Below are 23,301 nucleotides of genomic sequence, written 5' to 3'. Positions count from 1 at the left end.
GGAGTCAATAATTCACAAATAACTTCTGCTGAGACTGTCTATGATATGTTTAAGCTAACAATCATCGATATTAAATTGAATATTCTCTATACAAATTATGTAGAGACCATATTAAAATAGTACGTCATTTTGTAACCAAGGCAATGCTTCTAGTGTACGGAAGCGTTTAAAAGGACATTGAGAAAGACAATTAAACTCATTATCTGACAAGAACAAGTCATAATCATTGGTTATATCTCATAAAAATTACGGAGTTCCAAATAAAATTATGAAGTAAATTGACCTAGGTACGACAATGCAACCGAATCATAAACAAAAGTTATACGTCATAAAATATGACTTCGGTTTATTTTTCTCAATGTCTTTGTAAGGCTCCCGTAATATTGTACCAACCTCATAGTCAATATCTAAATTGATCATGTTCGAATGGGATGCTGGCTAGTTGCAATGCCCGAGTATATTGAAACTATGGATTACGCTATCTTTTTATGACATGTAAGTATGTATGCAACCTTGTCCCAGGGAGTGCATTGTGGCTATAAGCGGAAGATTTCACAAACCGATAGTTTCATTTCTAAATTGAAAGAAGAAAAGGGAAGGACACAATCTGTTGAAACAGTCGAGGTGCTGCAGACGAACTCCGTTCCCGGATGTGAATTGATATCTCTGAAGCTCAAGTTAACTTTCCGTTGTTAGTGCATGGAATAAGGTAAACTTTGTTCTGTTTAGAATTATAGTAGCGGCTATTTTATATAGCGCGCATATCGGTCACACAGTGACGCTCTTTGCGCTGTATCTTAAGTATTTCCCGCAAGGTATAACAACACAATGTTATGGTTTACAATGTGCTGCGGTGCAATATGCTGCTAATCAAATCAAAAACACCGGGTACACCCCTTTTCTTTTCAAATAAGTGCACTGGGTTTTGTACGCGCGTTACACAACACACGGAACCAACAGTTTTACGTACCACCCGAAGGACGCAGCATTAATGGGGTTAGTGTCCTGCTTAAGGACACAGGTGTCACGACTGGGGTTCGAATCCCGGTCGTGACACTTGTGTCCTTTACTATAATTGCTTCTCTTCACCCAGGGGTATAAATGGGTACCTGCGAGTGTAGAGGTTGATATTGTGTATGAAAAAGCCACAAGCGCCTTACAGGCAGCTCAGGGCTGTATACTCCCTAGGGAGCTGGGAAACATTACAGGGATGTTATTGGCCCTATGACCAGGGCACTAATGTAAAGAGCATTGATACGGTTATTGTGAAATGCACTATATAAGAAATTGTTATTATTATTTAATAGTATTATTATTTATTATTATCTACTGATCAGAATCACCAGAGTTTATCTTTTGATCAACAGTCCCTTGCGTCCGTTTACCCTCTTTGTCTCCTTCGTTATTAACAAGAGTTAAGGTTGACGGTATTTGACATTTAATCTAGCCTTACCATTTTACTTGTTGATTTGTTGCTCAAGCAGCCTAATTTTGCTCTAAAGGTGTCATTTTCACATTGTTTTTGCTCTTAACATGATGTTTTGACTTGAAGCCCCTTTTCTTGTTGCTCAGACAATGTTTGTGCTTAAACACTTTTTCAAAGAGCCCCATCCCGGATGTTTCTGTTTTCTACAATCACGTAGTTTATCGTCGCCAGTGGCACATTTTTATCATTGTCTAATCCCGGACAACCGCCGAGTAAATAATTTTATCTTAGCGTGACAAATAAAGGCAAAGCCCTAAAGTTTGCTTGATGATAACAATAATGAAAGCATTGTGGATAACTACTGTGAGTGATCTATTGTATTTTGTTTTGTTCATTCATGAACATGAGTTCAATATTGTCATTATTTCATACATTAACGGTATTAAACATTAAAGTTTGCTGTAATTACACATAACTTACTGATATAGGGTTTTAATTACCTCAATCCACTCAATTTATGGTTTCTGTTTGGCTTTACTTTACGAAAAAATACACCCTACTTCGTTTTCGTGCACATCTGATTTCGTTGTTCTCACTCAGATTATTTCTGTTTTCGTTCGGTCACTTATATCGTTTCGAGGCATTCCGGACTAACTTTGACCATTCTGAAGTTGAAGTGTCACTACATATCTACACTTAATAGAATGGTTGACCAGCTCTTGCTACTGGCGTTTACGAAAATGAATGAGTCTTGCGCACTAGTGAAAACTAGTGAAATTGGATGATCTATTTGACCAGTGAATGCTAAACTGGTGTTTAAAATGTTTAGTATAGTTAAAGAGTCCCCCTTAACCCCCCATCAGGACCACAATCAGTGATGTCGGAACATTTACCAAAAAGCCCAACCTCGGAATCTTCTAAGCAACATCATTAGTTGAGTTGTCAAGATTATCGCTATAAAGGCACTGATGTACACTATTGGTGATTGTTCAACATATTTGTTAATTACTTGCGAACGAGCAATGGAGAGCTGTTCAAAAAATTGTGTTTTTCCTTAAAGGAACACGTTGCCTTGGATCGGTCGATTGTAAAATGTATATGGTTAGAAAGATATTGTAAAAGTAGAATATACTGATCTACACAAATATGCCTCGAAATTGCGTGGTTTTCTTTTTACCCTGTCGACTAACACGGTCGGCCATTTATGGGAGTCAAAATGTTGACTCCCATAAATGGCCGACCGTGATAGTTCGCGACGTAAAAGGAAAACCGTGCAGTTTCGAGTGATACTTGTGTGGATCATTATATTCTACTTTTAAAACATCTTTCTAACCCTATGCATTTCATAACAAACGGTTTCAAACGCTTTTAATAGACCAACTCGTCCGATCCAAGGCAACGTGTTCCTTTAACTGTTGTCAGCTGGCTCAGTGAGTTCCAATTTTGAGAAACATTGTGGGAACTGGCTCCTTCTGAAGTAACGTAGTTTTTGAGAAAGATGAAGATTTGAGGTCCCGAAACCAAGTATCACACAACTTCGTGTGCCAATGGTGTTTTTTCTTCCATTTTTATCTCGCAACTTCGACGACAAATGAGTTAAAAAAATCACAGGTTTGTTACTTTGTGCATTAGTTGAGATACACTAAGTGAGAAGACTGGTCTTTGACAATTACCAATAGTGTCCAGTATCTTGAAGAAGTATTTTATTTGTGTTATAAATTTGTGAGTTATTTGGATGTGTATCATCGTGATCTGTTACATTCCAGAAGACACAATGAAGAACTCTCAAGCCTTCCTGGCCGTAGCTGTCTTCCTATTGGTCCATTCAAACGTTGACGCCTTGACCAGACCATCATCAATCCGATTGGACAATAACAGCTACACTGGTGTAGTGGTTGCCATTAACAACCAGATAGCAGAGAGTGACGTACTGATTCAACGCATAAAGGTAATTCTGGAAATAACTCCATCTAAAGCCATTGGACTCTTTCGGTAAACAGTATTATCTAAGGCCCACACTTCGTGTATCACAACTTATTTATAAAACAACAAACCTGTGACAATTTAGGCTCAATCGGTCATCGGAGTCGGGAGAAAATAACGGGAAAACCCATCCTTCTTTCCGCACGTTTCACCGTGTCGTGACATGTCTCTTTAAAATAAATCCGTATATCTCGATATCAAGAATTGATATTGTTTTAATGTTTTCTCAAAAAGTAAAGCGTTTCGTGGAATAATATTTCAAGACAATTCTTTCACCATTCCTTCTGTAAACTTTGTAAGTTATTTGTAAATCTGTGAACTTCTTTTTGTTTCTGTTCCGAAACTGTCCACTGGCTGTAAGGGTGTACCTCTGACTTAATATACAACAACAAGAAGTATCATTGAATTATACAATTCCGGAGTCCCGGAAAATCTGTCCCGGAGATCCTGTCGAGTGACAGAAGAGATACGCTGTTCGCCGTCAGGGTGACAGAATCTCCGGGAGACAAAATCTCTTTCCACACCAGTCCAAATTGCTAAGACACTTGACAAAAAACACCCTCTCTACCTCCCCCCCCCCCCAAGTTTCTTCGTTACCGCCCAACTGTTGCTCCCCCGCCCTGCCTGCTATTGTTTTGAGAGAGGAACACAAAGTGGAAACTCAAACTAGCTGTGAGGATTTTTGAGGTCCGGGGTACCTCTATTTACCCCTTTTTTACTTCTGCATTTCTTCCGGAGCCATTTTATAAATTTTCACTTTTTTTAAACACAATTTATTACTCAAAAACGCAGTCTCCTTTTGGAGGTTACTCAGTTGTTAATAAAACATTGTGTGTTATACTCGCCTTGTTGGAATCGTGTTGAAGAATATATATTTTAACTTAATTGATTGTACACCTGAAATTTCAGGACATGTTCATCGAAGCTTCGAAGTATCTTTATCAAGCGACAAGAAAACGAGCCTACTTCAAAGAGGTGACAATCCTGGTGCCGAAAACATGGACCCCTAAACCAGAGTACGAGTTGCCTGGCAACGTGACGTTTGATTATGCTGACGTCATTGTGGCGCCACCCAATCCACGATGGGCTCCTCTGACGTATACCAAGCAGTACCAGGGATGTGGGAAACAGGGCGTGCATATTCACTTCATGGATGCATTTTTAACGGATCCCAATACGGAGCTTTACTACGGTCCACTAGGTAAGGCCTTAAGATCAAAATATCAACTTTAAAAGTTGATGACAAAAGAAGTCAAATTGTCACAAAAACTTACGATAATTAAATTAAAATTAGTGAAACGCTACATCTATAAAAGCTTACTGGTCAGTTAATGTTGTTATTTGTTTAAAGTTATTTGTTAATCCTGTCCCTTTTTGAAATTATTTAATGGCTTTGACGCACGCAATGTGCGGGACATTGACATAGACTGAAACATTTGAAACGTAATAATGACAATTCAAGACCTAAGCCTATGCCAACCAAAAATGACTAATTTAGTTTCCTAATTATATCATATTATAGTACATAGATGTGAGATATAAGTCATAATTTATGATATTTAGGTCATAATATTACCAATGGCTTTGTGTTTTTTGTCTCAAATTTCCTTTAACGATTCCGTGGGAATGCAATCTTCAACCTCATAGAAAGTTTTATTTTCAGAGGCTTCAAATTCCCCAAATTAGTACGAGTTTTACCCATACGAATTCTGTTCTAGGGTTAGACGAACTTACGAAGACCACAATCCAGACCTAAGCATGAGACTACTTCATACTAAGCCTCTCCAAAAATACAATTAATTTCTACGAATGAAATCTTATTTTCCGCAAGTACCACAGTGCATTATGGGCATACCACATTTTAAGGGCGCCCTCTTCTGATTTTCTTCACAGGGCGCACACTCGTTCACGAGTGGGGTCATCTTCGTTGGGGGTTATTTGATGAGTACCCGGATGCTGTGGGGGACCCTGATAATTACCAAGAGTTTTACTTCTCACCAACAACGAATCAGTTTGAAGGAGTCAGGTGAGTGACGTAGGCGTCAGACAGCATAAGAAAGCCTTTAAACCTGCAGTGTGAAGGCCGCTGTTAGAGTCAGCTCATAATATTCGCTCGTCCCCGGCGCCTTGCTTTAACCAAAGGCGCTGGGATGGGCAAACGTATCATGCACTGTCATTGGTTTAACAATGCGCAGTCCCATCATGCATCACACTTACACTGCACCATATTTCTATGCACTGCATACATGACGTACTTCCTGACCAAGAATCTGTGCAAACGATTACCCCATCCCAGCGGTCCTGGATAGACTGGCCGCTGGGGCCGAGCGAACTCATAATACCGCTACGATGTTCCAAGTTGTACGATGCTCGTGTCCCAGGCAGGGAATTCTGTCCGCCAGAGATTCGGTACCCCTCATGGGAACTTAACGTGGGCTGTAGGAGGATGATTCAGAAGAGGGCGCTATCAGAAGATGTTTGTACACAGTTCGCTTTAAGAGGGGACCGAATCTCCGGGGGACAGAATCTCCAGCCACATCCCCGTCCCATAGGGGTGTCTTTTCGGCAACTATGGGTGCATTCGATAAGCTTCCCTGTGTCGACCCCGCAGTGCTCACTCGAGTGAGCCCCTGACAAGAGCTAAACGAACGATCACACTCGCCCTCTCGTGGTGACGGCATGCACCTCAGGTCACCCCTAAGTGACCCACTCCACAAGCAGGGCACTGGGGGCTGACCCGGGTAAGCCCCGTCAAAGCTATTCGAACGTACCGGGGCAGACCGGGGTCGACCCAGGGAAGCTAAACGAACGCACCCATTAAAGGGCAGGACAAAACTCTGCCACCATCATTTGTGTACCAAATCACGAAACTTAATTGTTTAAGGAAACAAATAAGCTTAAATTAGCCTATGTAGTACCTGCACATGTAGACAAGACATTTAGATTAAACAAATTTGCTGGGGAAAATCCCTCTTGAACTAATTAAACTGGCCCGATCCAAAACATTACGGATACGGGGATCAAGTGGACAGGAAGCCATACTATATCCCACAATTCCGTTTTCGCACATATATAAGAACGAACATCGCACATGTATATTAAATTATCGCATATGTATATCGTCACGAAACATCGCATACAAATGATCGCATATAATATACTACAAACTTATCAAACATATATTAAAAATTATCGCATATATATTGCAAATTATCGCACATATATTGCAAATAATCGCACATATATTACAATTTATTGCATATATATTACATTTATTGCATACATCAAACGAATATCGCACATATGTGACAATTATCGCATATATATGAGAAACATCGCACATACAGTGTACATTATCGAATAATGCAACGTTTGACACGCCATATATTATACACTGATTTATTACTGTTTCGTGCGAAGACACCCAATTAGAGTTAGAGTGATGATGGTTACCACATACCAATAAAGATCTCTTAACCTTTTCATACAAACAGATAACTAGTTTCAAAAATTTACCATAAAAATACAAACAAGTTTTGTATCCGGGGTTGAGGGTTGACTAGGAAAAAAAGCTACTACAGTGCTCCTCTTTATTATTATTTTGTTCACTCGTTTTCGGAGTATTTACCAATTTACAGACTCTATCTTTGAAAGTTAAATTGACTGGAATGCTACACGCAAAATCGCATTGATATGGGGGCAAAAAAAGGAAACATAATTTTGGTTTTTTTTGTAACTACAAAATTTGTGTGAATAATTGTTGCTAATATTTTGTTCAACTACCCTTAAACATCACTCTTTCTATAGTGATTTGTGGGTAGGTAGACACAGATGTTGACAAAGTGTTGGATGGCAGATTTACTTCATGGACCCATTATAATGTGCACGAGCGGTCAAGAGCACCGGATTCAAACTCTGGTATTTCTGATCATCAGAGTGTAGGTTCGATTCCCAGTCGTGACATTAACCATGATGCTTCGTCCTTCGGATGGGAAGTAGAGTCGTTGTTCTCGTGTGTTGTGTAACTCACGTAAAAGAACCCAGCTGTGCGCTTATCGAAAGGAGAATGGGTTCACCCCGATGATCCAGGGGTTGATTTCACAAAGAGTGAGGACTAGTCTTATCTCGAGTTAGGACCAGTTTATACTCGTCCAAACTTAGGACTATCCATGCAATTTGTATATCTCCTAGGACTAGTCCTAAGTTAGGACTAGTCCTAACTCATTGTGAAATCGACGGCTGGTTTAATTGGCAGCATGTTGCACCATGCAGCACCTTGTAAACCATTAATTATAGTAATATAAAAGGAGTAAGTCTCATAATTCAAGCGTAAACCCACATACCTTGCAGGAAAATACTAATAGTTAAAAGTGCATTGAGCGTCACCGAGTGACGGCTACGTGCGCTATATATAGAAGTCACTATGTAATCTTCCCATGTGTAAGTTTTCAGAATGCTTTAATCTTTAGTGTGAGGGTTTTAATTGGTTTTATTAACATCGATATCAACAGATGTTCCTACGACTACAACAGCGTTCCTTTAATCTTCTTTCCCGATAACTTCTTCTACCGTGAATGTAACGGAGGGCCTGACGTTGGGTACGAGGATGGCTGCGTGTATTACGTATTAGTGGAGCAGGATTCGGTGACGTCATCTATTATGTATGGAACCTATCCACTGACAGAGGTAGTTTGACGACGTCAATGTATTAAGAATGAAGAGATATGTTATGATAATAGTAATCCTCAAAAATGTAGGGGTTTGCCAAAATTAATCTCATAGTTTAGAGAGGACCTCATAATCTAACACGCGGTAATGCATAGTACCACTAGGTACAGCAAGGTATTGCCATCTTCAGGTTTTATGAATGGAAATCCGGTGATCCATGAACACTCAGCATGCAAGAGGTCAAACAGGAGGAAGTGAGGCTCATGATTAAAAATTAAGATAAATGTGTGACTACGTTGCTCCAATCTGTACAAACCCTGTGGCAAAAGTCATTTGAAAAAAGAACATAGTGCAAACTCTTTGAAAGAATTTTCACAGGTTACTGTTCTGATACCAGTGTGAGTTTTTACAATCTTTCTGGGAAGATTGTACAATTTTGTTATAAAAATATGCATTTTTTTTTTTTTTTTGAAACGGTATCGTCTCCACAACAGTTTTTTAACGCTTTGATGTTTATCAGTGTTCTATGTTTTTAATAACAATTGTATGCTACTTTGCCTAAACAATACTTAACTTTATGTAGCTCTTTTAAACTTTGCAGTTGTTCTTCTGGATACAATTCGTTATAATAATTATGACAAATTCATAGTGCATTGAAATACAGTTTGTTAATCGGCTACACTTTGTTTTCGCTTCCAGATCAGCTATTTTTGTGACAACAATGAAACAGACACGCCAAACCTGCACAACCGGGAGGCACCTAACAAGCATAATCGTCTATGCGGACGTCGGAGTAGTTGGGAGGTGTTACGAGACCATGTGGACTTTGCAGGTATCGAAGGAGTTTGAATATAATACTAATATAGTAACCAGTTTTTATATAATGCTTTTCACACCCGAGTCTCAAAGCGCTTCCAGTCTTATTACCCCCCTGGTCACTGGACCTTCCACCTCAGCTCCCTGGGAGTATGGGTGCGTTCGTTCGTTCCCTGGGTCGACCCCGGTCTGCCCCGGTACGTTCGAATAGCTTTGACGGGGCTCACCCGGGTCAGCCCCAGTGCCCTGCTTGTGGAGTGGGTCACTTGGGGGTGACCTGAGGTGCATGCTCTCACCACGAGAGGGCGAGTGTGATCGTTCGATTAGCTCTTGTCAGGGGCTCATCCGAGTGAGCACCGCGGGGTCGACCCAGGGAAGCTAACCGTACGCACCCTAAACAGCCTGTGCAACAATAATAGGGTCTACTCGGCTATAAGGACTTTAAACCTAACCGCAAATATGTTGTCTAATTCCTCTTGATCAGGCGATATCAACCAACCACGAGATCTGACTGCAGATGAGTTGATACCCAAGTTCACCATTGTTCAGCACCGAGACGTCCGTGTTGTACTCTTAGTAGACACCTCTGGTAGTATGAATGTATGTAATGGTATCAATCATGTTTATCAAACTTGAGATGTTCCAAGTATAAACTGTACCATATCATAAGATGCCCTTTTCGAAAACACGGTTTGGGCTTGAGCTCCATCGGCTAAGGCTCCGTCAGTAGTTTGTAAAAACGTGTGCTTTTGGTACGGGATTTCAGACAGGTGGGCGGAGCCTGCGCCAAAAGCCTTGGTTTCGAAAAAGGATATTCTCACTACATTTATCAGGATCCAGAAGCAGTTTATTCCATATAATCTTTGGTCCAACATACACTTTAGGCTTCGTCAAAATGTTGTCATTGGCAATAGTTGACGTTGCAAACGGCAAGTGTATCCAGTATGATGTTCTAAAGACAACAGGTCGCGTGTGACGTCACTGTCGATTTCGATCTCGAAGTCAACGTCGCAGTCTCATTAAGCCCCGTATATAAATTGTAAATTATGGTTATACATGAATAATTGTTGTTTCTCAATGACGGCGATGGTGATGGTGATGGTGATGGTGACGGCGACGTGACCTGTCGTCTTTAGAACGCCATGCAACTATTCCAAACATGCGATATAGTCACGGTAATGGTAAATAAAAGATGCCTCACCTCCCAAGCCCGTACATAAACCGGAACACCCGAAACACCAGGGTTAACACATATTCTTCCACGATAGGTGTTCTAGGTTCTTTAATCTATAACACGCTAGTAATCCTAATGCACGGGACCTCCTGCGTTATGTCCCATTCGAAGAACAAGTCAATTGCAGGTGTGCCGCGACCAGGATTTGACCCACAGGCTTCTCGGTCACGAATTTTAGTCAAATGTCAAAAAAAGATCCGCAGTAATGTGTCACAGTTATTTTCATTAACCAGTTTTGTTTTACTGTGTGCTCACTTCATGAATATGTAGACAGACAACAGGTTCACTAAGATGATTAGCTCATCTGCCAATTACATCTCCTCCATCGTGAATGATGGCAGCTACATCGGCATTGTAGAGTTCAACTATCTCGGCATCATGCTGAAGAACCTGACGCTGGTTACCAGCGATGACGACCGCCAGGCATTGTTGGATGCTCTACCACCGAAAGCCGAAGGAAGCACAGCCATTGGTGATGGGCTACTGAAAGCAATTGAGGTAAAACATTTCTCTTGTTGCTGATACACATAGTCAGAGCTGTAAGACTTGAGTGGATGACTCACACTTGACTCGAGTCCAATAACGACAAAATACTCAAACTCAGACTCAGACTCGACTCTGATGACTTTGTTTACAGAACCAGTGATTTCATTTGATACAGTGATTTCATGATACAATTATTTAATTGGATACATTCATTTCATTGGATGAATTGGCAGTGACGTAAAGCTTTCCGTATCTGTGTTTTGATTGGTCTGGGGTAACGTTTGGCAGCAGCACTTTCGGTCATCTGCATGATGCAGCACTGAGCGTACATGTTTTATGTCTTTACAATGTATGTAGCCTTGCTCAAGGCAGTCGCATTATTCGCTCCGAAAAGACGCCGCTGTAAACCCACCCGTATACCCTGTGCGTGGTGCGTGCGATCACACCGCATGACCCACCCGTATACACACTGTCACATCGTACGACTACTGTGCACACAAGTCATCTGCACTCGTACCACTCACCGCATGCGGAGGCCTGACAGCCGACGCATGTGGATAGTGTACGGGGGCATCGTGTCGTGCGATGTTACGCACAGTGAATACGGTTGGGTTTTTATACAGCGGCGGTCTTTTTTCGGAGTGAATAACAATTTTACTGCATATCTTCATGTGAAATGAATGTAGGTGAAAGGTGATTGTGGACGGAGATGAGGCTTGAGGCCACTCTCTGGCGTAATTCACAAGCCTCGAAATGATTGTGACGTCAGATGTTCAGCCTATACTTTTGTCTGTACATTTTTGCATCATGAAAGTATTACATTTCAACTCCCTTTCTCCCTCTCTCTCACCCACTCTCTCTTTCTCTCTCTTAAAGGTGTTGTCCGAAGGAGGGCAAGATCCAGCTGGTGGGATCATCTTACTGATTACTGACGGAGAAGAAAGGGAAAGGCCCTTTATCGCTGACGTCATAGATTTCGTCAGCGACTCTGGAGTTATAGTGGATACGCTAGCCTTCACGCAGTATGCTGAGTCGACGCTACCTGATCTGTCGTTAGCGACGGGTAAGAGTTTGGGCGAATTGAAGACCGAGACACGATCGATGCTTTCAAATCTCTCAAAATGTTTCCTTTTTTTGGAAATTACTCCTTATCCTTTGAAGTATTTTTTTTAATGTACAAAAACACCTAAATAGTGTGCTGTTATAAGTGAAAAGTGATGTAAATGAATAACAATAACGGAAAATTGTTCCTTGAAATAGAATCGGCGGAATATATATGGTTCACCATTTTGTGGAGTAAACATTTGGTTCTATAAAGATAGAGGACCACGTTTTGTCAAGAAATTATACAAAAACCAACCCAATTTCAATGGATATCTATTTTGATTTTTAATAATCTACTTTTAATTTCCAATCGTACTCATATCACAACTAACGCCTTTCATAGCACACCGCGATACATCTATGAGGGCATTGTGCCTCTATTTATTTTTTCATCAGCTCCAGGTAATAATCTAGTTACCTCAAAAGAAAGTACAACTATTTTGTACATGTCCTCAGCCTTCGAATCACCAAAGTGTCAAGACCTGGGGTCGATTTAGTTTAGGACTCGTCTTATCTCGAGTTAGGACGAGTAACTCGTCTTAACTTGGATTAATCTTAAGGTCTGCATGCTACAGTGCAGGGTTGGGACTCGTCCTAAGTCCTAAGATTAGTCTTAAGTTAGGAAGAGTTTTGTGAAATCGACGTCTGGACTCAAACCCACAATCTGTTGATCATAAACGAAACAGTTCGGTGATCGTAAAGCGGTAGACCACGATATCCCACAAGTCAAATCTTTCCCAGAACACGCCCCATTTTTTACAACTTTTTCATAGGAATATGTGCATTTGATTTGTTACTTTAGGCGGCAAAGCATTTTTCTACTCCAACGAGCCTGGGTCCAACACTCTGTACGAAGCTTTCGCTGCGACTATGGAGAGAGGTGACGTCATCGATGCTGAAAAACGCGTGCAGGTAAGAGATATTGGCAGCTACAGCTACGGTTACGACTTTTGATTGGTGTTGGTAAGGACGTCCTATACTTTCACGCATGATAGCGCATGATGATGCATGGCTAGTGCACATTTTTGGGGAACATTTTCAAACAATGTTTACACTTTATAAACTGTTAACTTTAATTCTGTGGAACCATAAATTAAGCATTCTGCTCTTTCATTATTGATTGAGTTTGGAACTTTTTAGACGCTAGGTGACAGCACACTTACCAGGTATGTGTAAACCATTGTTCTCGGTAATGTGCGCATGCTGAAAACTACGCAAACCAGTTACATGGTAACTCTGCTGCCACCTAGCGTTCCTAAGTGTCACAATCGTGTTTCAAATTTTATTTTGCTGTAGCTTTTGGGGACCTCTTGGGTTATCAGCGGTGGACAGTTAAGAGAGGGCGGTGTCTTTATGGATAACACTATCGGGAAAAGGACAGAGTTCGTATTTTCGTGGACAGCGCAAAATGTTATAGGTAACAAACACCATTCGAACAGCCATGTACACAATGTGCACTACATCCACTGATCTCTATACTGTCAGTATTAAAGATCGGTGACTATGTCTCACCATCCAGCTATTGACCCAACTCACCTGACGTCATCATCGGAAAAAACTTATATGCACCATATTGGTGGGCAGGGTCACTGTGCAGCAAAGTGGCATTTTAGGCGAGGCGGCGTTTGCACGTAAACCAATTGATCGACCACCCAAATTGTTAGCGTGGCACAGACGCCGCCTGTGACGTGCGTGCGGAGGAAGAGTCCCAAAGCAAGTCTACCAGGGTCACGACCCTCCCATGGGTATCCCTTGTCCAATGTTGTCCTCTTCTCTTTAATTAGCTTCTTTGATATGTTTATGTATATAAGCTTCCCAAAGAAGTGAAAAGGTTTAATATTAACGTTGATATGAGGACAATCCAGAGAAAAAAAATTTAAACTTGATTACAACTTTCCTGGCTATGGATTTTTAGTCATTGCGAATTTTTCTTAAAACGTATATATAATAGGATACTACTTACACTGCACAAACTTGGGTGTTCAAATTGACACCGTGTGTGTTGTCACTTCTTACATATCAGATATTGAACTGGTAATCAAAAGGTACATCGTGATAATTGTTCTTAGTGTAATGTTTCTAATACGCCATTTTGGTCACGTCTGACACAGGTATTGAAGTCACCCTTACGAGCCCGAATGGTAGTGTCATCAACTCCTCGTTTGAAGGCTACGGAGTTGACGTCACGTTTAGATTACTCACCATCAAACTACCAGGAATCGCTGAGGTAGAGTAGGATCTCCAAGAGAAACTCCATGTTGTGATTTCATCCATGTCCGGTGCTACCTTAAAGCCATTGGACACTTTCTGAACAGAACAAAATTATTCTTTGTGAGAAAAAATTAAAACAATTGTCAATTCTCGATATCGAGAATAACCGATTTATTTTAAACACATGTCATGACACGGCGAAACGTGTGGAAACAAGGCTGGGTCTTCCCGTTATTTTCTCCCGACTCAGATGACCGATTGAACCTAAATTTTCACAGGTTTTGTTTTATTTTATAAATAAGTTGTGACACACGAAGTGTGGGCCTTTGGACAAAATTGTTAACCGAAAGTGTCCAATGGTTTTAATGAAACTGTTAAAACAATCCCTCTGGCATTCTTCGTGGTCTAGTTTGTATGACACTGCTCTAGAATTGCAAAGGTTGTGGGTTCGAATCCCATCCGAGTAGTATCTGTGATTTGTTTTCATAGAACTCTTGAAAGTGCTATACATTGCTAAAACACATCGGTGTCGGCTATATGGGTAACACCAAATGAAAACCACAACATACTTAAAAATCCATTGTCAAATTTCTATTTTCAATACAAGGCAATCGATTTGTATAAATTCCAATTACATGGTGTAATCGCAACAAACTGTCATTCTATTTTTTAATTATATAGTGTACCACTCCCCCGTTCCTTACCCATACAACAAGAAAACACTTCCCAAAACCAATAACAACAGCAGCAGCAACAGAAGCAGCAACAGAAGCAGCAGCAGAAGCAGCAGCAGCAGCAACAACAACAACAACAACAACACCACCACCACTACCAACAGCAAAAATAGCAACAACAAAACTCTAACACCAAAACAAATACCAAAACCGACACCAACAGCGAGAGCAACAGCAACAACAACAACAACAACAACAACAACAAAACAACAACAACAACAATAACAACAGCAGCAGCAGGCACACAATCGGCAACAACAACAATAACAAAACAGCTTTCTTATTTTGTTTTCTTATTTCTCCAAATGACAGCCCGGTGCGTGGGATTTCGCAGTTCTCAACTCGGACGCCCGATCCGACGAAGAAGTGTCAATCACAATCTCCTCCTACCCCGTAAGTGATGACGTAGAGCCGATTATCGTGACGTCAGAGTTAAGCGGGTCCATAACAGCGTTTGCGCAGGGAGAGCCGTTGGTGGCGTACGCTGAGCTGCGTCAGGGATTCAGTCCTATTATCTACGCTAATGTGTGGGCAACTATCGAGAGACCAGGCGGGTTCCCACCTATCATGGTACAATTGTTAGATAACGGAGCAGGTAAAACAATAATGAACCCGTCTTTAAAGGCAGTGGACACTATTGGTAATTGTCAAAGACTAACCTTCACAGTTTGTGTATCTCAACATATGCATAAAATAACAAACCTGTGAAAATTTGAGCTCAATTGGTCATCGAACTTGGGAGATAAAAATGAAAGAATAAAACACCCATGTCACACGAAGTTGTGTGCGTTTAGATGGTTGATTTCGAGACCTCAAGTTCTAAACTTGAGGTCTCGAAATCAAATTCGTGGAAAATTACCTCTTTCTCGAAAACTTTGGCGCTTCAGAGGGAGCCGTTTCTCACAATGTTTTATACATCAACCTCTCCCCATTACTTGTCACCAATAAAGGTTTATGCTAATAATTAATTTGAGTAATTACCAATGGTGTCCACTGCCTTTAAGAAAAGAACTTTTGTTTCAGGTCAAGTGATATAAAGTGGATGATGTTTTCTTTTTAAAAATAATCAACCGAGAATGAACGTCACAATGCTATTTGATATACCTAGGCTGTATGTCGTCAACCCGTTATAAATTATGATAATTCCCATGTTGTGTATTGGTACGGGATTGGAATGCGAACTATATAAATAGGTGTTTGTAATGTGTGGAATGCCACAGATGAACGCATTTGATCTAAAGCAACCCGTGATCATTGAACCACATCCACCGCTTCAACAGAACGGTTGTCTTATTTATTTTCAGCTTAAAGACCTGCTTGAACGAAACTGTCAAGTCGTGAACTTTGCTGAATTCCATTTAAAATGTTTTCAACGAATAAGGAAATCGAGTCATATGATTATAAATAGATTTTGATTGTGTAAAAAAACAATCATTTTGAATACCCTTATCCAGTGCTTTTCTGAGAGATTTGCGAAAAGCCCCGTTACGTAATCAATCTTAAAACGTCATAGTTGGGAGCTCCAATTTGTAAAGCCGCTTTGTTGCAGCGTGGAGGTATAACAAAGCAAACTCCCACAAATGACGTCAGCGGCATTGTCCTTTGGCGCGCGCTCTCAACGGCAGAAGTGTTTTTAGTTTTTCAAAACCTTTAGGTTGGGGCCTGATTTTTTAACCGATAATAACGAAAAACTCAGAAGTGTAAACATATCAAAGTTACATTAAAATGGTCAACAAGTGCATTATAAACAAGTCTAAATACCATTTCCGTTAAAAACCTTCCGCTCAGGTACCTGTTTAAACTGTTCTGCCATCTTGTCGCTTTTATAACGAACTCGTTGTGTCATGTATTATGTTCATCTGTCCTTTTGTCTGCTTGCCTTGTTTTCTTGTCTGTCTGGCGGCTGTATTACAACTGTCGTTTTTCTTGTATGAGAAGATAGAAATAAATGAATTTTTGAATTTAATTTAATTTATTCGAATTGAATTTAATTGAAAGGGATCCACACGGAGTTTTTTTGTGGCAGGCCGATCCATTGATTGACCCTTAAATGTTATCGACCATTTAGGTGCTGATATCACCAAGTACGACGGGGTTTACTCCCGGACCTTCACCGAGTTCACCGGCATTGGATTCTACGGGATTAAAATCGACGTTGACAATAACCAGGGCAATGCTATCGTCATTGATGCCTCACCGTTCTCTAAAGCTCGACCAATCATCAACCCGGATCAAGTGTTCGATCTCCCAGATATAGGTGATTTTAACAAGTAAAATAGTAAAACCCTTATTTTAAAATCTGACGTTCCGGGCTTGATTTCTTTAACCCAAAATCAACCCTTTGATTATGATTATGCACAAATTAAGAAACTGATTCAGTAACTAATATTCCAGTCGTAGTGAAAACTTAGCTAGGTTGGATTCGAACCCGCTCCATGGTGATTGCAAGTCCTGCAGTCTAACCATGGTGTGTTGGATGTCATTGCATATAGCAGTTCAGAGCAATGCACTCAAACTCTGGTGTTTCTGATCAGCATAGTGTTGGTACGAGTCCAAGTCGTGACACGTGTGCACAGCTGTGTCCTTAAGCAAGACATTAATAACCACGATGCTTTGTCCTACGGAAGGAACGTAAAGCTGCTGGTCCCGTGTGTTGTGTATGGAATGGTTTGCCCTGGTGTTTCTGGTTTGATTGGCTACATTTTGCGCCACAGCACCTTGTAAACCATTACATGGTGCCATGTAAAAGTAGTAGGTCTCATAATTCAAACGTAATCACAAATACCTTGCAGGGAAATATTTTATGTTTAAAGGCAGTGGACACTATTGGTAATTACTCAAAATTATTATTAGCATAAAACCTTTCTTGATTACGGGTAATGGGAAGAGACATTGTGAGAAACGGCTCCCTCTGAAGTGACGTAGTTTTCGAGAAAGAGGTAATTTTCCACGAATTTGATTTCGAGACCTCAAGTTTAGAATTTGAGGTCTTGAAATCAAGCATCTGAAAGCAGACAACTTTGTGTAATAAGGGTGTTTTTTCTTTCATTATTATTTCGCAAATTCGACGACCGATTGAGCTCAAATTTTCACTGGTTTGTTATTTTATGCATAATGTTTAGATACACTAGTCTTTGACAATTACCAATAGGGTTTCACTGTCTTTAAGCGCCTTGAGCGTCACTGAGTGACGGGTATGGGCACTATAAGAAGTCAATATTTATTTATTTTTATGATCGGTTACTCCTATTCTCATTCTGTCTTGATTTGTTTTACAGGTGGTTTCCAGATCCCAACACCCGGTACCCCTCCCCAGGAGCCGAAAGGCCGAGCCGCCCCGATGTTCAGTCGAGGTATCTCCGGTGGATCAAGCCGTGTGGATGAAGTACCCGCTGGCTTCACACCCGGAAATGATATCTTCCCACCGGGCAACATTATTGACCTCAGGGTCACGGCGTCCTCGTTCGAGAATAAGACCGTGACGCTCATGTGGACTGCACCTGGAGACGACTTGGACCTCGGAGCAGGTAGCTACTCGATTTATTCTTCCAAAAAGTCATTTACATCTAAGTGACATCAAACCCGCGGTAGTGAATTTAACAACGAGAAGTCCCCCTTGATCCATAAAGCTAAAAATAGTATAGTCTCGGCCGACTTTTCCAGGTAGTAGTTAAAAAGCAGGACAGTTCTGTACAGAACTGAGAAGTCTCCCGAATTCCGAAAATCTACTCCGCTTTAGTTAAATATCCAGCAAGACAAGTTCGCAGAATATTATCTGCCTAGCAAGTAGACATTCGCATGGTGTTACCCGCAAACAAAATAATACTGATACCTCACCATGATAATAATGCCTCAATCCCAAGTACATTAAACACATTCTTTGGCATGAAGATCCTCGTGCTCAGGGCGTCCATAAAAAGCAATGCTTGGTGCTTGGAGTTTAACCACCGTTTTTTTTCAGAACTAACCCTTCTTAAAAAAAGGAGATGTTCACATTGTGTTATACTTCCACCATGCAAAGTTCCAAATCCTACGTAAAGTTAACTGATGTTATTTGTTGTGTATTCTTCAATTTCACAGCCTCTCGCTACGAGATTTTTAGGGCATCTTCAATCATCGCATTGCAGAACGATTCCAACCCCGACTCACACTACAAGCTGACCTCAGATGACCTCCTACAAGGTAACCTCACAGCACCACAGGACTACGGAACCCGTGAGGTTTTCATCATCGAGGTACCAGTGAATGCCTCATCGGTGGCGTCATACGCGTTCGTCATGCGCGCTTATGATGACGCCGGTCTGGTATCCGATTTCTCTAACGTCGTTCAGGCAACGTTGAGGGAGTACATTCCACCCTCGGGACCCTCCTCAGAGGGGCAGGGAGGCCTGACTGGTGGACAGATAGCGTTGGTTGTTATTTTCAGTGTACTTGGAATCGTTCTCGTCATCGGTATTGCTGGCGCCAGCTTCAAATATTTGACGAAACCGAAGAATACTAAAACTGTTGACGTCGAAGGGGAAAACACAGATAAGAAAAAGGACGGGAATGCTAATAATGCATACGTTGTAGATGCATGAACAACTGTTATTTAATGAATTTAGGGATACATGTGTCACGACTGATTACAATAATTATAGTTTTTAATTTTTTACGGGGTATTTAGCATCGATCAATCAATAAGAATCAATAACAACGTCATAACCATTATGGAGTTGGTTGTTTAAAGGTTCCAGTGTTCATTTATGAAAACGGTGAGATAAAAGTATTAGCATCATGTAACAGCGATGTTTTGATACCTTCCGAGTACAATTTGTGTCTAAATAAGATCACATCGATGACGTCACATTTTATGTACAGGTCTATAATTGTTTTTGTATGCTTATCAATCTTAAAATGAATTTGACTTCTGAATGTCGCAAAACTTCCCCTTTGAATTGTATATACCCTTTTGTTTGTTTATGTCCGGTGACGTCAAGTTTCAGATTTCACTTGTAGAGTCAAATAAACGATATTTAAAGGGAAGGTACACGTTTGGTAATTGTTAAAGACCAGTCTTCTCACTTGGTGTATCCCAACAAAAGCATACAATAACAAGCCTGTACAAATTTGAGCTAAATCGGTCATCGAAGTTTGGAGAAAATGATGAGAGAAAAATACCCTTGTTGAACGAATCTGTGTGCTTTCAGATAGGAATAAAATACTTCTGGCTAGAAGTCTTTTACTATTTCAGTGAGAAATTACTTCCTTCTCAGAATCGTTGCTACTCCAGAGAGAGCCGTTTCCCGCAATGTTTTATACTATCGACAACTCTCCTATGCTCGTTACCAAGTCAGTTTTAAGCTAATATTTGTTTTGAGTAATTACCAAACGTGTACCTTCCCATTAATTTCAGGCTAGTAACTTGAAGGATTCTATCTATTGCAAAATGAGGAAACCGCACTTGACATTGAAGCCACGTTTGAAGTGGTTTCTTGTCGACGTTCAACCGTCTCTAACAGTATACCATTTGTCGAACATATTTCAGGTTAAATATTCTTTTAAGTTAATGAATTTATTTTTCTCTAAGGTTGTATTGTTATCTATAACACTGCTGACAATAACACAATTTTGTTTACTTTTTGTCTCTATTTGTCTCTATGCAAATTATAATTTTTAGGTCTTGTATTGTACTTAATAGTTGAGATAACCTCCGTTTTTGTTAGAAAAATAAAGTGTTGTGTAACATAACAACAGTAGTAACAAAAATACTAACAATTGGTGTGTATTTCCTATACATTTGAAGTATATAGAAGTTCAATGGGCTTTACAACTTGTTATTCATGTCTACCATGTATACCTTAAGACCAATCTTCTAAATACCAATTCAAACTTCCTGCGAATTCGAATGCGATGCAAAGAGTATAGAGAGACGAGGGCAGACCCTGCGAAATGGTAGTCGCGACTCAACTAATGCTACTCTCACACTGGGGACGAATTTGCTAGCGATTGGGCTTACGAACGAAAATATTTAACAATCGCTCAAACTTCGCAACATTCGCCATAAATTCACTACGTTCACAAGTCATTTTCCACCTCCTTACGAAGATCGGTCAAATTATGCTGCTCTCACACGGCGAATATGCTAGCGAATATGCTAACGGAAGGAAATATTTGACAATCGCTCAAACTTCGCAATATTCGCCATGTCTTCGTACAAATTCGGGAAGTTGACAAATTATTCCCCACCTCCTTACGAAGATCGGTCAATTTAGAAACCGGTTTCTAAATTTCAGCGAATGTTGCGAAGAAAGTCATTCACCGTAGATTTTCGTAAGCATTGGTATTGTTTGGAAAGCGTTCGTAAGCGTTGGCAACGTTCGTTAATGCATTGGCAAGCGTTGGTAAGCATTCGTAATATAGTCGTAAGATAAGGAGAGGGCCGACCGTGGACGATCGAGGGGTGAGACCGTTACGAAAATATTCACTATCCCACTGATATTTTGGACGAATTCAATGCGAAATTCAAATTTTTATCTTCGCAAGAAGAACATTCGCCACTCTGTGCGAGCGGCAATACGAAGTGCTTTCTAAATGTCAGCGAATGTTGTGTCGAAGACGGTAAATCGCCATCGATTTTCGTAAGCATTGGTAAGCCATTGGTACTGTTGGTAAAGCGTGCGTATTATGCGTTAGGTATTGGTAAGGAGAGGTTTAAGGACGACCGAGAACACATATTCACTATCAAATCGTTACTTTTGGGCGAATTCGTCGCGAATTTCAAATATTCATATTCGCAAGAATATTCGCCCAAGTGTGAGAGTAGTATTAGCAGTCAATAGTCAAATTTGCATCGGGGATAAAGAATATTAATTTTGGACTTTCCAAAGTCCTGTGAAAAAAAAATATCACAGGCATGTTACTCGGGTGGGATTCGTACCCAAGACCCTCGCAATTCTAGAGCAGTGTCTTACCAACTAGACTACCGAGGTTGCCCGGTAGCTAGAGGCAACCGGTAGTCTAGAATTGCAAGGGTCGTGGGTTCGAATCCCACCCGAGTAACATGCCTGTGATATTTGTTTTTCACATGACTCGGGGGTATAACTATGGGGTATAACACGGGCTACGGCTCTTTACCTCGTGGCCAGCTTTGCAAGCAACAGCTAGTTGGCCGTCTAGAGAAAGTACTGAGTATACAGTGCTAACACACATCGTGTATGGGTACAAACCAAAATTAACAATCAATAGTCGTTACTTCGACACTATGTAGTCGCACTAGACGCCCGTGCTTAGGACTACTGTTCAAAATGGCGCCCGCATTGGCTTTGGATTTTAATACAAACTATTCCAATTTTATCAAACAAGGAATCCCCTCTTAAAATGACCTCGATTAAACACGAGATACCAATCAGGACCAACAGCTATTTTGGTGGCATTCGGGGACTATTTGCAATGTCATGTACAAGCTTGGTCATGTTAAACACTCGCTAAACAATCAACTGATTTTCCCTGAGTACTTGTGATGCGTGGCCACGGTGCAAAGTTTCGGGTCAAAGTTTTCCTTGACTTTAACAAGGCGTTGTTGTGCATCGCACGAATAGTTGTATTTTTCGGCAAACTCGCCTACAGAAGATTTTCACATTTATAGGAGTGTGTTGCTGTTTTCCATACTCCTGTTTCTTTGCGAAAGTTAGTTTGGATAGATTCACAATGGATAGACTGTTCCTATTGTTCTTTTTTGTGGCGTCTTTTTCAACGGCAAGGTGTTTGGCTTCAGAAGATAATACAGGTACGGATATTCAAGAAACGCACTGATATTAAAGCAAATATTTCATAGATGAATCAAATAATAAATGATTTACTAATAAAACCATTTTCACGCTCAGCCGTTTTCATTGATACTAAACATTTTGTCAAAAACGGTTGTTCTTTAAAAGGAACGTGTTTATTTTGTTGTTGTTTATTTGTTTGTTATGATATTTGTTTGTTTGCTTTGTTTTATTCTATTTTCGTATTTATATATATACACCATAATTTGAACACATTTTATAGTTAATTTTGTAGGCTTATTAAAGGACTTGTGCTTAAGAAGCTCTGTAAATTTGGGCCCAGAAATGTAACGAAATGCATACCTTATTGCTTGACAAAGTTGACAAAAGTTGTAATTTTTCTTCTTAGATCACATCGACTACCAGCGTCTTCCACCGCTCGCTCGTCACTTCGTCAGGGCACCAGATCCAAGCGACAATCCACAGACATCAACCACCAAAGAAACAGCAGGCGGTCCCGGTGTGACGACCCTCACCGAGGCAATCACACTCGCCGTCATGAGCGGCATATGCGGCCCGTCGCTCTTCGTCTTGATCGCCTGTGGAATCCGCCAGATCCGGCTGACCTGGGACGATCCGTTCGCCGGAGGCAAGCGCCCCACGGATCCATCGGCTGCCCGCCGGAAGCAGAGGAGATCTGTCGATGACGATGATGATGAGCAGGGTAGCTATGCAGATGACAACTCGGACCCGTTGAATCTGGATCGGGCGGTTACTCTGGATCTGGATAAAATCAGAGCGAAATTTAGTCCTACAAGTGCAAAGGAGAATAACAACGACACGGCTAAGGTTAACAAAGGATACAGCAAAACTGCAGAAGACATACTTTGA

At 40.7% G+C, this 23,301-nt stretch overlaps 2 protein-coding genes across 2 annotated transcripts; both read left to right on the top strand.

The window, feature by feature from the left end:
• The first annotated feature begins 631 nt into the window (after positions 1–631).
• LOC117303836 (calcium-activated chloride channel regulator 1-like) lies at positions 632–19,734 on the top strand. The gene is made up of 16 exons (XM_033788224.1): positions 632–709; positions 3,193–3,374; positions 4,319–4,610; positions 5,303–5,435; positions 7,921–8,095; positions 8,777–8,909; positions 9,378–9,493; positions 10,398–10,625; positions 11,490–11,676; positions 12,520–12,629; positions 13,014–13,134; positions 13,829–13,944; positions 14,975–15,257; positions 16,731–16,919; positions 17,941–18,189; positions 18,743–19,734. The coding sequence occupies exons 2-16, from the start codon at positions 3,201–3,203 to the stop codon at positions 19,240–19,242; spliced, it is 3,006 nt and encodes a 1,001-aa protein (XP_033644115.1). The 5' UTR covers positions 632–709; positions 3,193–3,200; the 3' UTR covers positions 19,243–19,734.
• A 2,617-nt stretch (positions 19,735–22,351) lies between these two features.
• Positions 22,352–23,301, top strand: LOC117303624. Its single transcript, XM_033787839.1, has 2 exons — positions 22,352–22,430; positions 22,820–23,301. Exons 1-2 carry the CDS (start codon positions 22,352–22,354, stop codon positions 23,299–23,301), a joined length of 561 nt encoding a protein of 186 aa, XP_033643730.1.

Source organism: Asterias rubens, chromosome 20, assembly GCF_902459465.1.
Source record: "Asterias rubens chromosome 20, eAstRub1.3, whole genome shotgun sequence".
NCBI lineage: Eukaryota > Metazoa > Echinodermata > Asteroidea > Forcipulatida > Asteriidae > Asterias > Asterias rubens.
Note: the sequence above shows the minus strand (reverse complement) of the source record. Positions and strands in the feature narration are given on the sequence as shown.